General features: G+C 51.4%; 1 protein-coding gene across 1 annotated transcript; it reads right to left on the bottom strand.

Annotated features, from left to right (window-relative positions):
* Window positions 1-1,325: 1,325 nt before the first annotated feature.
* Window positions 1,326-12,495, bottom strand: D2HGDH (D-2-hydroxyglutarate dehydrogenase). The gene is made up of 9 exons (XM_068163943.1): window positions 12,155-12,495; window positions 11,032-11,089; window positions 10,375-10,514; window positions 8,981-9,174; window positions 7,739-7,907; window positions 5,381-5,524; window positions 4,612-4,754; window positions 3,664-3,829; window positions 1,326-1,761 (listed from the first exon to the last, which is right to left on the bottom strand). Exons 1-9 carry the CDS (start codon window positions 12,486-12,488, stop codon window positions 1,502-1,504), a joined length of 1,608 nt encoding a protein of 535 aa, XP_068020044.1. The 5' UTR covers window positions 12,489-12,495; the 3' UTR covers window positions 1,326-1,501.
* Window positions 12,496-13,509: the final 1,014 nt, after the last annotated feature.

Raw genomic sequence — 13,509 nt, 5'->3', positions numbered from 1 at the left:
CAGGCTTCATGCCTGGAAGTGTTTAAAGGCAGGCTGGATGGGGCCCTAAGCAACCTGACCTAGAAAGAGTTGTCCCTACCCATGGGGGTTGGAACTGAAGGACCTTTAAGGTCCTTTCCAGCCCAAACTATTCTGTGTTTCTATGATTCAGTGAATAGCATACCTGAAGCCTGACCCTGCCAGGCAGGGGTCCTGAGACCCCTTCCCTCAGCCTGATGGCATTTCTCTTCCAATGGACACTACCCAGCACCCTCTCTTCTCCAGCCAGTCACTCCAGAACTGCAAACCTGTACCTGTGTGCTGTATGTTGGACAAGACTGATGCCCACTGTGGACAGCCTGCTGGTGGCATCACTAAAGAGGCCATAACTTGATGCTGCTGTAGGCTTTTGGAAAAATATTAGATCAAAAGAAGTGAGGAAGAGCTTGAAGGTGGTGGTATACTATGCACAGGATCTTCTCCAGTGCCTCTGACACTTTATTTGCATATCCCAAGTCACAGAATCACAGAAACATTCAGGTTGGAAAAGACCCTCAGGATCACTAAGTCCAACCAGTAACCCTACTCTACAAGGGTCACCCCCAAACCATAGCCCCAAGCACCACATCCCAACGACCTTTAAACACATCCAGGGTTGGTGACTCAACCACCTCCCTGGGCAGCACATTCCAATGCCTGACCATTCTTTCTGTGAATTTTTTCCCACTAATGTCCAGTCTAAACCTACCCAGTCATAGCTTGATGCCATTCCCTCTTGTTCTATCACTAATTACCTGGGAGAAGGGACCAGCACCAACCTCTCCACAATGTCCTTTCAGGTAGTTGTAGACAGCAATGAGGTCTCCCCTCAGCCTCCTCTTTTTCTAACCAAACAGCCCCAGCTCCTTCAGCTGCTCCTCATAAGATTTATTCTCCATGCCCTTCACCATCTTTGTTGCCCTCCTCTGCACTCACTCCAGCACCTCCACATCTCTCTTATATTGAGATGCCCAAAAATGCACACGAAGTGTGGCCTCACCAGAGCTGAGTACAAGGGGACAATCACCTCCCCACTCCTGCTGGACACAGGACTTCTAATACAAGCCAGGATGCCACTGGCTTTCCTGGCCACCTGGGCACACTGCTTGCTCTTATTCAGCTGCTTATGTGAGCAAATGCCTTCTCTGGCTGGTGCCACTTCACTAATGAACCAGAGCAAGTCAAGGGGAAAAGAGAGCTGGAATACCTCCAGATGCATGCTTGGTGTCAATGTTCAGACCAAACAGGGCACCCACATGGTCCAAGCCAGCAATGTGCTGTTCTTCAGAAGGAGCAGGCACCCCTAATAGAGGAACCACATTCCTTGTTTTATTGCACTAAAGAAAATAAACCAGAGAGCATCCCGGGTGCTTGCTTGATCAGTCTGTCTCTGGCTAATATGAAGCTAATGGACCTGGAGCTGTCATCCTGATGTGCTGGTACCTGCTGCTGGTACTTGCTCACTGCTCAGTGGCTGCTGCTCTCAGGGCCTGGAGGGCAGCACCTTGTAGGGGTTGAGGATGCCTTTGGGGTCTAGCATGGCTTTGAAACGCTGCATTAGGAGGATTGCCTGGCTGGGTTTGCTGTACTGGATGAAGTGCTTCTTCTTGAAGCCCAGCCCGTGCTCTGCACTGATGCTGCCGCTGTGCCTCGCCGTCCACTCGTACACAAAGGGCTCGATGGCGTCCAGCAGGGAATGGCTATAGGACTCCGCTGTGATGTTCAGGTGCAAGTTTCCATCTCCTGGAAGAAAAGATTGCAGAGGTGAGCCTGTAAGCAAAACTCGGTGCCCCTGCAATGCAAACTCATTCCTGCCTCCTCCCTGGACTCAAACAACAGTGCCTTTCTTAGTCTCCCAGCTGCACAAAAGGACAAGCTCACCGTCCTACAAACATCAGCCCCTCCAGGCACAAATCATGCCAGCAGAATCCCTGGGGCTTTCTGTGCTTCCAGTACAATACTTGAGGAAGTGTTCAGAGTTGAGCTACCTTCACATTCCAACTCTTGCAATTTTAAAATGCAAACCACCTCTCTGCCTTAATTATTGACCCATTACCAAGGTGCCACAGCAGAGACTTCCCCAAAGGCATTTAAGAATGATCATTAGGATCATATTGTATTTGTGCAATGTTTTAAATGTACTTTGTGACACTGTGTCAACAGAAACAAAACAGGCAGAACATCTTCTCCTCCTGCCAGCTGTCTGTGATGGTATTTACTTAAGCAGATGGTATTTGCTTAAGCATGCAACTTACTCCTAACTCTGGACCCTCTTCCTGGGGGTGACTCCTCTGGCTGTCATTACACAGCTTAATCCTGCAGACTAAAGGCAGTCCTTGTTTTACAGGCTTGCCCTTCCATGTCTTTCAAATGGTCTCAAATCAAGTGTGCTGAGGACTGTCCTGTTCCTTTTGCTCTGATTTTTCAAACAGAGCAGCTCTGCTAAGGCAAGAGTTCACCTGCCTGGAACATCAAATCAGTTTCAAAGCATTCTGACAAGTGCACTGGCCTTGCTGTGCTACCTTTATCACTCTCTTTTGGAGGGTTAATGGCTCAGACAAAACTGATTTCTTAGCATAAAATCACAGAATAGTGAGGTCCTTCCAACCCCCCTGCAGTCAGCAGGGACATCCTCCACTACATCAGGTTGCCCAGACCCTTGTCGAGCCTCACCTTGAATGTCTCCAGGGATAGGGCCTCAACTACCTCCCTGGGCAACCTCCTCCAGTGTTCCATCATCCTCATGGTGAAGAACTTGTTCCTAACATCCAATCTAAATCTGCTCTTCTGTAGCTTGAAACCATTGCCCCTCATCCTATCACTCCAGGCCTTTGGAAACAGTCCCTCTCCAGTCTTCCTGGAGGCACCTTTCAGGCACTAAAAGGCTACTATTAGGTGTCCCCAGAGTGTTCTCTTCAGACTGGTGAAGGCTCTGCCCCTTCAGCCTTCCAGGCTGAACAACTCCAGCTCCCTCAGCTTGTCTTCACAGCAGAGGTGTTCTAAACCCCTGGATACAGCACTCCAGGTGAGGTCTCACCAGAGCAGAGCAGAGAGAGCAGAGTGGCAGCATCACCCCTCTCCATCTGCTGGCCATGCTTCTTTTGATGCAGCCCAGGATGCCATTGGCCTTCTGGGCTGCCAGTGCTCATTGCTGGCTCATGTTCAGCTTCTATCCACCAGCACTCCCAAGTCCTTTTCTGCAGGGCTCCTCTCAATCTTATCATCCCCCAGCCTGTGTTGGTATCAAGGATTGCCCCACCTAGGTGCAATACAGCTCATTTCCAACACAACTTATCACTTTGGGCAAAAAAAAATGGTTATCTACCCAACTGCCAAGTACATCAATCAAACTGAAGCTCCAATTAAACAACCTACATACTTAACTAGGAAGTACAGAGCAAAAAGATACAAATGACCAGTTCAGTGGCTGGCTGGCTAGCAACCTGCCCTTAATATATGGAATACACTCTGAAAGCAGTGAAATTCAAAGCCCAAGATCTTTATCCCCCCTCCCATCAGCACTCCACTATTTAGTCTATGCCTTTTCCTCATCTAAAAACCAACACTTAAAACTCCTAGGAAGCTGGACAGCAACACCTGAAACACTAAAGAGCAATCACCTCCTTTCCCAGCACCCACACTTACCCAAATGGCCATAGCCCACCACGCTCTTGGCAGTCTGTCCCAGCCGAGCCCTCATGTCAGTCACAAGCTCATACAGCTTTGCCACAGGGAGGGAGAGGTCGTATTTGTAGACGTAGCCATCATGAGTGAGGGCCTCTGTGATCCTCTCCCGCAGGCTCCACAGCGTCTGATCAATCAAAGAAGACCAAATAAAGCAAAGACCTCCTGGGTTCCATGCCTTGTGGCATGGAGGGAAGGAGAGCCTTGATTCCTTGCATGTGACATCAACACCTCCCTGGCTGTCCTCTGCCCCCGGAAGCTAGCAACGCTGCTTTCTCGGCAGCACGGGGCAGTGCAGTGACACACCAACTCCCCAAGACAGGCAGAACACAGGCATGCCAACTCTCTCCAAAGCTGGTCTGGGTCTCCCAAGAAGCAGGGATGTGGCTCCTCCACTGAACTGCAGGGGCTGGTTTGGGAGCTGGGGCTGGCCAGAACATGGGCTGGTATAAACACTCATGTTCACTGGGCAGGCACAAAGATCACTGTCCTTCACTCTAAGGCTCTATGTGGCCATCTTGTCCCCTGGGAACACACTTTCTGGCACTAACACCCCTGTGACACTGACCTACAGGATTGCTTGCTCCTGGCCTTGCTGACAACTCAGCTTCTGGATTCAAGTGGTTGTAGGCATTTTGGGTTCCTACCCTCGCAACCACTGACAGATGCAGTTGATTATCCTGATGGTTTTAGAGGGGAAAACTGCCACTGAAAATCCAAACACTCAGCCCTTCTGGGAAGAGTCAGCAGTGTTTAAGCATTCTCCCTGAGCATTCCTACTCAATATGCCCAATAAGCTACCAGATCTCTCAGGGACATTGCTACTGACACCAATCTCAGCACTGCCCTGTTAAAAATGCAAATCCAAGCAGAGGCTCATGGCAAAGAGCTTTGCACAAGATTACATGCCTTTATTTTCTTTTCATCTGTTGCCACAGTTCCATCAGTGACCAAACCAGAAGCCATGGTCTTTTCTAGGAAGTTGTTCAATTTTTCTTCATCATGGGTGGAATTGGAGCCTGAGGTTTCAATTAAAACATAAAAAGGACTGCCTGAAAGTGAGGGAGAACACAATCAGAGAACCATTAAGGTTGCAAAAGACCAATTGCAACCTAACTACCCTGACCACTAAACTGTATCCTGAAGCTCCACATCCACACACTCGTTGAACACCTCCAGGGATGGTGCCTCCACCACCTCCCTGGGCAGCCTGTTCCGATGCCTGATCACTCTTGCAGGAAAGACATTTTTCCTAATATCCAATCTACACCTCCCCTGGCACAAGAATAAACAGATGCTCTGGGGTGAAAACACAGGAATTTACCACAGGTCCTGGAGCTTTTCCCCAAGCTTGGCACATTTTGAGAGGCTGCTCTAGTGCCCAGGGGAAAAGGCAGCTCAAGGGGCAATCTCCTGTGTAAGGCACTTACTCCATTGGTCAGCTCAACCCTTTACCTAGCCACTGCTTTCCAGAACACATTCAGTTCTGTGGGAACAAAGATCAGTAAAAAGTCTTGTCTTTAAAGTCTTCCACCAAACATGTTTGGAATTCAGTGCTGGGTACCAAACTGTGAGGGATGGCCACACACACTATATATATATGTATATATAACACACACTATCTATATATGTATGTATAACACAATGTCTCTTTCTGCAGTCTGAATGACACTGGTACCTGTCACTGGGTTGGACAGCTTGAGGTATCTCTCAACCAGTTCCATGCACTTCTCATCCATGAACTCATAGGCAGACAAAATCTCTCCCAGCATGGCTCTGCAGGTTGTAAATGTTTCCAGAACATTAGCAAAACTCTGGCACCCTTTGGAGAGAACAGAGAGAGGAATCAGGAACAAAATACAGCCACCCCCAGCCTCCTAAGATGAGAAGTCTGTCAGTCTTCAAGTCATCATTCTCATTTCCAGGATATGTAAACTGCTACCCTGCATGGCTTTAGAGCAGGAGCTCCTGTAATGGTTTGAGATGCTAATGGTTTCAGAGAAGAACAGCAGGAGGATACAGCAATTAACTTCTGCTGTGGCAAGGATCTCTTGAACACTCAAAGACAGCTCACACCAAAATGTCTGCCCCCATCTTCAGTTCTCAGCAAAGGCAAAAGGCAATCTAAGAGACATTTAAAGGCCACTGTGAGAGTTCAGACAAATTCTAGGGTCCACTGCACAGATTAGATGTGTCTGTTAGCACTTGGAGTCCACTCATCTCACAGAATGGTAGGGGTTGGAAGGGACCTCCAGAGATAATTGAGTCCAACCTTGCTGCCAGAGCAAGATCAGGTAGGGCAGGTCATACAGGAGACTCCACAACCTTTCTGGGCAGCCTGCTCCAGGGCTCTGTCACCCTCACAGCAAAGAAGTTTCTCCTCATGTTGAGGTGGAACTTCCTGTGTTCCAGCTTGTACCCATTTCTCCTTGTCCTATCACTGGGCACCACTGAAAAGCTCCTGGAACCTTCATCTTGACACCCACTCCCCAGATACTTATGGATATTAATAAGATCCCCTCTCAGCCATCTCTTCCCTAGACTAAAAAGCCCCAGGTCTCTCAGTCTTTCCTCACAGGAGAGATGTTGCAGACCCTTCATCATCCTCATAGCTATCTGTGGGACTCTCTGCAGCAGATCCCTGTCTCTCTTGAATTGGCAGCAATAACTGCGCACCTGAAGGATGGCCAAGGGCTCAGGTCCAGCCAACATGGATTCAGGAAGGGCAGATCCTGCCTCTCCAACCTGATCTCTTTCTATGATCAGGTGACCCGCCTGGTGGATGTGGGGAGGCCTGTGGATGTGGTCTACCTGGACTTCAGCAAGGCCTTTGACACCGTCCCCCACAGCAAACTGCTGACTAAGCTGTCAGCCTGTGGATTGGACCACTACACTCTGTGCTGGGTTAGGAACTGGCTGGAGGGCCGGGCCCAGAGAGTGGTCGTGAACGGTGCCGCATCCAGCTGGCGGCCAGTCACCAGTGGTGTCCCCCAGGGATCAGTGCTGGGCCCTGTCCTCTTCAACATATTCGTTGATGATCTGGATGAAGGGGTAGAGTCAGTCATCAGCAAGTTTGCAGATGACACAAAGTTAGGGGCAGATGTTAGTCAATTAGAGGGTAGAAAGGCTCTGCAGAGGGACCTCGACCGACTGGACAGATGGGCAGAGTCCAATGGGATGGCATTCAACAAGTCCAAGTGCCGAGTGCTGCACTTTGGCTATGGCAATCCCATGCAGAGCTATAGGCTGGGGTCGGAGTGGCTGGAGAGCTCCCAGACAGAGAGGGACCTGGGTGTGCTGATCGACAGCCACCTGAATATGAGCCAGCAGTGTGCTCAGGTGGCCAGGAGGGCCAATAGCATTCTGGCCTGCATTAGGAATAGTGTGGCCAGCAGGAGGAGGGAGGTCATAGTGCCCCTGTACTCTGCTCTGGTTAGGCCGCACCTTGAGTACTGTGTCCAGTTCTGGGCTCCTCAGTTTAAGAAGGACATTGAGACACTTGAGCGTGTCCAGAGAAGGGCAACAAGGCTGGTGAGAGGCCTTGAACACAAGCCCTATGAGGAGAGGCTGAGGGAGCTGGGATTGTTTAGCCTGGAGAAGAGGAGGCTCAGGGGTGACCTTATTGCCCTCTACAACTACCTGAAGGGTGGTTGTAGCCAGGAGGGAGTTGGCCTCTTCTCCCAGGCAACCAGCACCAGAACAAGGGGACACAGTCTCAAGCTGCGCCAGGGGAGGTTCAGACTCGAGGTGAGGAGGAAGTTCTTCACCGAGCGAGTCATTCGGCATTGGAATGGGTTACCCAGGGAGGTGGTTGAGTCATCGACCCTGGAGGCGTTCAAGGGGAGATTGGACGTGGCACTTGGTGCCATGGTCTAGTCATGGGGTCTGCGGTGTCAGGTTGGACTCGATGATCCTCGAGGTCCTTTCCAACCTGGGTGATACTGTGACTGTGACTGGGAAGCCCCAAACTGGACACACTATTCTAGGTACTCCCTCCTCAGCCTTTGGATTCAGGTGTGAAATTATCAGCTCCTACCTAGGAATGCCAGATTCACAGCTTTAGGCTTCTGAGGACACAGTATGGAGACAGCAGTGATAACTCCCAAGGTCCCCTCGGAGCCGATGAAAAGCTGCTTCAAATCATAGCCTGTGTTGTCCTTGCGCAGCGAGGCCAAGCAGTCCAGAGCTGAGCCATCAGGCAGCACCTGTGCCAGTACAGACACCCAGTCAAAGCACACAGAGGAACCTGCTGCTAGAAGCTTGTGCACTACCAAGCTGAGGAAAAGCTGCCACCAGCCTTGGCCAGTGGGCACCAGCAGCAATCTCTTCCCACAGACTCATCACTCTTCCTCCACTCCCAGCTCTTCTAACCCTCTACATCCTACCTGAGTCATCCCTGAGCCTCCTCTTTTTACAATGCTGTTTGCATATGTTCCAGCAGAACGAGCATAAAACAGAAGATCAAGTTTGCTCTGCTTTTTCATACCACTGGTGGTGAGGAGCAGCCACTCTTTGCAGCCCTAGCTCCCATTACTCAACAGAAACAAGGAACACTGTCTGAAACAGTGAACACTGTTAGCCAGGATGAAGTAAGCCCTCTAACACTTGAGCCTTAAAGCAAGGCTGAATGTCTCTAAGACATGTTATTATAGGCTGTTCTGACATTACAGGGACTAACCTGACAGACAAAAGCTCTGCCTGGGCCAACACAATAAAATCAAACCAGGCTTCTGTTACCTTCCCAATTTATTTCCTATGAGCTCCTAGCCCCAGAATCTTTCAGAACCACTATTCCCAGTCTTTAGACACAGAGGCACAGTCCTGTAGGACAGAAGCAAGCTGAGAAATAGAAAAGACTCAAGAGGAAAACTAGCAGCCAAACAAACCCAAAGCAGATAGCTCCATTAAAAGTTGAGCAGCCACTAGGAAGAGAGGGCTGCAGGATAGATAGAGCAGAATGGTTCCAGAGATGCCCTGCTCCAGAGAGGAATCAACCCTATGCAGCTAATCTGGGATCAATAATCTCTCTTCACTTCTCTGCATTAGCAAACCATGTCATGTAATTTCTGTCAGTGAGGATGGAAGTGGAAGCTGGAAATTATGCTAGCAGTAACATAACACTTGCTGAACCTTCTCAAAGGTCACACAAGGAAAAGCTAAGAGTGAAAGTCTGGAGAGGAACTTTCCTGCATAAGGGATAGCTGAGGGCTAGAACAGCAGGAAACTGTAAGCAGCAGAGGTTTAAACACAGAAGGGAAATGCCAGGTACTGTTCTTACCACTTCCAGTCCCAGCACTGTCCCCCGGAGGGAGCCGTATCTCAAGAGCCGTAAGCCTCCAGCATTGGTGGCCACATTGCCACCGATGTGGCAGCTGCCTTTTGCCCCTAGGTCAAGAGGCACGATAAACCCCTGCTGCTCCAGGTACTCGTTGAGCTTCTCTAGGATGCAGCCAGCTTGGCAGACGAGGATGCCTGAAACACAAACATCCTAACTCAGTTCTGCATGGCTGGGGCCAGTTTTATTTAACACCTTCCTCGATGACCTGGACGAGGGGATGGAGGCACCCTCAGTAAGCTTGCAGATGACACTAAGCCGGGTGGGAGTGTTGGTCTGCTGGAGGGCAGAAAGGCAGAGAGATCTGGGCAGGCTGGATTGATGGCCAGGGTATGAGATTCAATGAAACCAAGTGCTAAGGGTCCTGCACTCAGGTCACAACACCCCCATGGATGCTCCAGACTTGGGGCAGAGTGGCTGGAAACTGCCCAGCAGAGAAAGACCCAGGGGTGTGGAACAACAGCAGCTGAAGATGAGCCAGTGTGTGCCCAGGTGGTGCAGAAGGCCATCAGCAAGCTGGCCTGAAACAGCAATAGTGTGGCCAGCAGGACCAGGGCAGTGATTGTCCCCCTGCACTCACCTCTGGTGAGGACACACCTTGAATACCGGGTTCAGTTTTGGGGCCCTGACTCCAAGGACATTGAGGTTCTGGAGTGTGTCCAGAGAAGAGCAATGAAACTGGTGAAGGCTGTGGGGGTCTAGTGTGGAGTGACTGAAAGAACTGGGGTTGTTTAGTCTGGAGAACAGGAGGCTGAAGGGAGACCTTCTGGCTCTCTACTACTCACTGAAAGGAGTCTTTTCCCCCAAGTAACAAGTGTGTCCAGAGAAGGACAGTGAAACTGGTGAGGCATCTGGAGAACAGGTCCTGTGAGGAATGGCCAAGGGAGCTGGGGTTGTTCAGCCTGGAGGAGATTGAGGGGAGTCCTTCTCACTCTATGCAACTCCCTGAAAGGAGGCTATAGCCAGGTGGGGGCCAATCTTTTCTCCTGAGTAATAAGCGATAGAGCTCGAGGAAATGGCCTCAAGTTGCACCTGGGGAGATTTAGGTTGGATATCAGGAAAAATTTGCTCATGAAAAGGGTCACTGGGCACTGGAACAGGCTGCCCAGGGAGGTGGTGGAGTCACCATCCCTGGAGGTGTTTAGAAGACATTTTATTTGAATGGGTTGCTTAGGGCTATGGTCTAACAGTTCTGTACAGGGAGATGTTAGGTTATGGTTGGACTCAATGATCTTAAGGTCTTTTTCCAACCAGGAGACTGAGTTATTGTCTCCCAGGAAAAGAGTTGGTTTAGGGCTGGGGGTCACCCCTGTGCCTCACATCTCCATGATATTTACCAGACACCTTGTCAAAGCTGATGATCCGGTTCATGAGGGCAGTGGAGAGAATGATTTCATCAAAGACAGGGACACTGCCCCCAACAAGGCCTGTGTTACCACCCTGTGGGTTCACTGCCAGGTTCCTCTCATAGCAGTACCTGGAAGAAGAAAGGTTTTTGAAGCCTTATGCATTTGAAGGCCATAGCCCAGGTCATCAGAAGAGTTTCACCTCCACGTGGATGTCTACTGTTACAAGAGTGCTCAATGCCCCTTAAAATGAAGCAGCCTTTAACCTAATGATTAAATTGTCAGCAAGGGGCAGTTCTGCTGCAAAAGTGAGAAAGCAAAACTTAGGCATAAGCTGTTTATGTAGCAGTGTCTGTTAACAGCCTGGCTTCCTCAGTGGGCCCTGACAGATGAGCTCTGGAAGTGGTTTGAGACATGCCAGCCCCCTCTACTCCTCAAGAGATGTAGGCAATGTGCATTTCAGTTTCTGCTGCTTCACCTTTCAGTCTTTGATAGCCCTGCCAAGCATCACCCGTCACATCCTCTCCAAACTTACTCAGGTTCCTGCACAACTAAACATCCAGGAGTCCCCTTCTCCACCTGCTGGATCCTCCTTGACCCAACCCGAGTCTCCTCCCCACAAAGCCCAGCAGAAAAGGTGCACCTTACCTGAGAACCTGAGACACCTCTGCTGTTGTCTGTGGCTTCAACATAAGCTTGCTACAGCCTGCAATGAAAGCAAAGGACTCTCAAGACAAGCTGTGGGGTCTACAGAGGTCAGATAGAAAAAAGTGGTAAAGCAAGCTGTCCAGAAGAGCCCACTAGTGGGTTCTCCCTTAAAGCACTGTGCAGACTTTGCTTGTACCTTGCCTTAGCAGCAGGGTTGGACTAGGTGATCTCAGGGTCCCTTCCAACCCCCAGCATACTGTGATTCTGTAGACATGGTTACCAAAAGGGGCAAGGGGAAAGGGTTTTATATTCTCATGAAATCTTTGACAAAGAGCAACAGAAAGCCCACACCACTGAGTTTTCTGAGGCTCAGCAAAAACTGTTAACTGAATCAGCCTGTTTCAGGAAAAAACATTAATTAGCAACTTAGCAGGGCTTAGATTAAACCAACAAACAGACCCCACAAAGATTACCAGATCCAGACACACTGGAACATGTCCAGAAAACAGCAATGAAACTGGTGAAGGATCTGGAGATCAGGTGTGGTGACAAGTGGCTGAGGGAACTGGGGGTTGTTTAGTCTCCAGGAAAGGCTGAGGGGAGACCTCATTGCTCTCTACAATACCCTGAGAGGAGGTTGGAGTGAGGTGGGAGTGGTCTCATCTCACTAGTATCAGGTGATAGAATGAGAGCAAATGGCCTGAAGTTGTGCCAGAGGAGGTTCAGGTTGGAGATTAGGAACAATTTCTTTGCTGACAGAGTGGTCAGACACTGGAACAGGCTGCCCAGGCAGACGGTGGTCATCACCCCGGCTAGAGGTGTTAAGGGACATTGTGGAGGTGGCACTTTGGGACATGGTTTAATGGCCACGGTGGTGCTGGGTTGATGGCTGGACTCGACTGATCTTAGAGGTCTTTTCCAACCAAAACAATTCTATGATTCTGTATTATTAGGTAACTCTCAAGGGAAGAATTTCTATGTGGTAAAACTTGTCTTGGTCTGCAAAGATGTGGTCTCTGGAAGTAAAGATGAAATTTTCTTTGGCTGTCTTTTCATTCTTGTACGTGAGGAGAGGCAGAGGCTTTACCAAAACCCCAAACAAGCAAGCTGACATACCACGTACCTCGGACTGATTTCAGCCAGTCCACATTAAACTGCTTCAGCTCCTCGGGGTCTGTGATGACTCTGCCTGGCAGGAGGCGCTCAAAAAAGGCCAGGTCGCTGCGGGTGAGGTGGGCGAAGGGCAGGCGCTGCAGGCCGTAGCGCTCGCTGGTCAGCGCCACCTGCTGGCAGCGGGGGCGGGCGGCGTGCAGAGCCCGGCGGCTCCCCGGCCCGCAGCCCGCGCCCGCAGCCGTGCTCCGCTGCCCCACGGCTCTAACCGGGAGGCTCGTCAGCCATCCCAGCCGAGGCCAGCGGCTCCACAGCAGGCGGCGGGAGCCCGCACAGGACACCCCCATCGGCGCCCTGAAAGGCAAAAGCTTCGCTCGCTCCCTCCCCGCCGCTCCCCGGGCGCTGGGGGAGTCCTCCCCCGGAGGAAGCACCGAGCTTGGCTCCCCGTGTGGGAGGAGCTGGAAATGGGCTCCTCTACGTGTGAAAACGGGGTGGGTAGATGGGGAAAACTTAACGCGCGATAAGCAGGCAATACCCGGGGAGGGGAACCTTCCGTGTGACCGCCAGGCCATACCCGGGGGGAATGCTCATAGCGTACCCTCAGGCAGCAGCTCTCCCGCCCGCCCGCTGGGACCCAGCCGCTGGTCAAGCCCCCGCGGGCACACCGCAGCCTCACGCACCCCTCCCCGCTCCTGAGCTTTGCACGTTCAGGCCTGGCCCAGCCCTGCCAGCGCTTCAGCCGGGGCCGCTGCCGCCCCGGCGCCGCCCCAGAGGCGGCCGCGTCCCGCAGCCCTGCGCGCAGGCGTCAGCGGGCGGAGGCGGAGGCGCCGGCAGCGCCCCCAGCAGCACAGCCCCGGGCTGCCACCGCGACAGCTCTCCCTGCTGATAGCCGAGTGGAACCGGGTAAATGTGACTCGTAGCGACGCTGTGGACGGTGGTGCTGATCGATGGCCAGGTGCTAGGTCCTGCACTTGGGTCACAACAACCCCATGGACGCTCCAGACTTGGAGCGGAGTGGCTGGGAATTGCCCAGCCGGAAGGGGACCTGGTTGATATCCAGCTGAACATGAGCCAGTGTGGGCCCAGGTGGCCAAGAAGGCCAACGGCATCCTAGCCTGGATCAGCAAAAACGCGGCCAGCAGGACCAGGGCAGTGATTGTCCCCCTACATTCACTTCTGGTGAGGACACACCTTGAATACTGGGTTCAGTTTTGGGGCCCTGACTCCAAGGACATTGAGGTGCTGGAGCATGTCCAGAGAAGAGCAATGAAACTGGTGAAGGCTGTGGGGGTCTAGTGAGGAGTGACTGAAGAACTGGGGTTGTTTAGTGTGGAGAAAAGGAGGCTGAAGGGAGACTTTCTGGTTCTC

The sequence above is a fragment of the Melanerpes formicivorus genome, unplaced genomic scaffold (assembly GCF_026170545.1).
Source record: "Melanerpes formicivorus ecotype bairdi unplaced genomic scaffold, bMelFor1.0.p_v2 SCAF_76, whole genome shotgun sequence".
Taxonomy (NCBI): domain Eukaryota; kingdom Metazoa; phylum Chordata; class Aves; order Piciformes; family Picidae; genus Melanerpes; species Melanerpes formicivorus.
The sequence above is the reverse complement of the archived record's forward strand: the minus strand, read 5'-3'. Positions and strand labels throughout refer to the sequence as shown.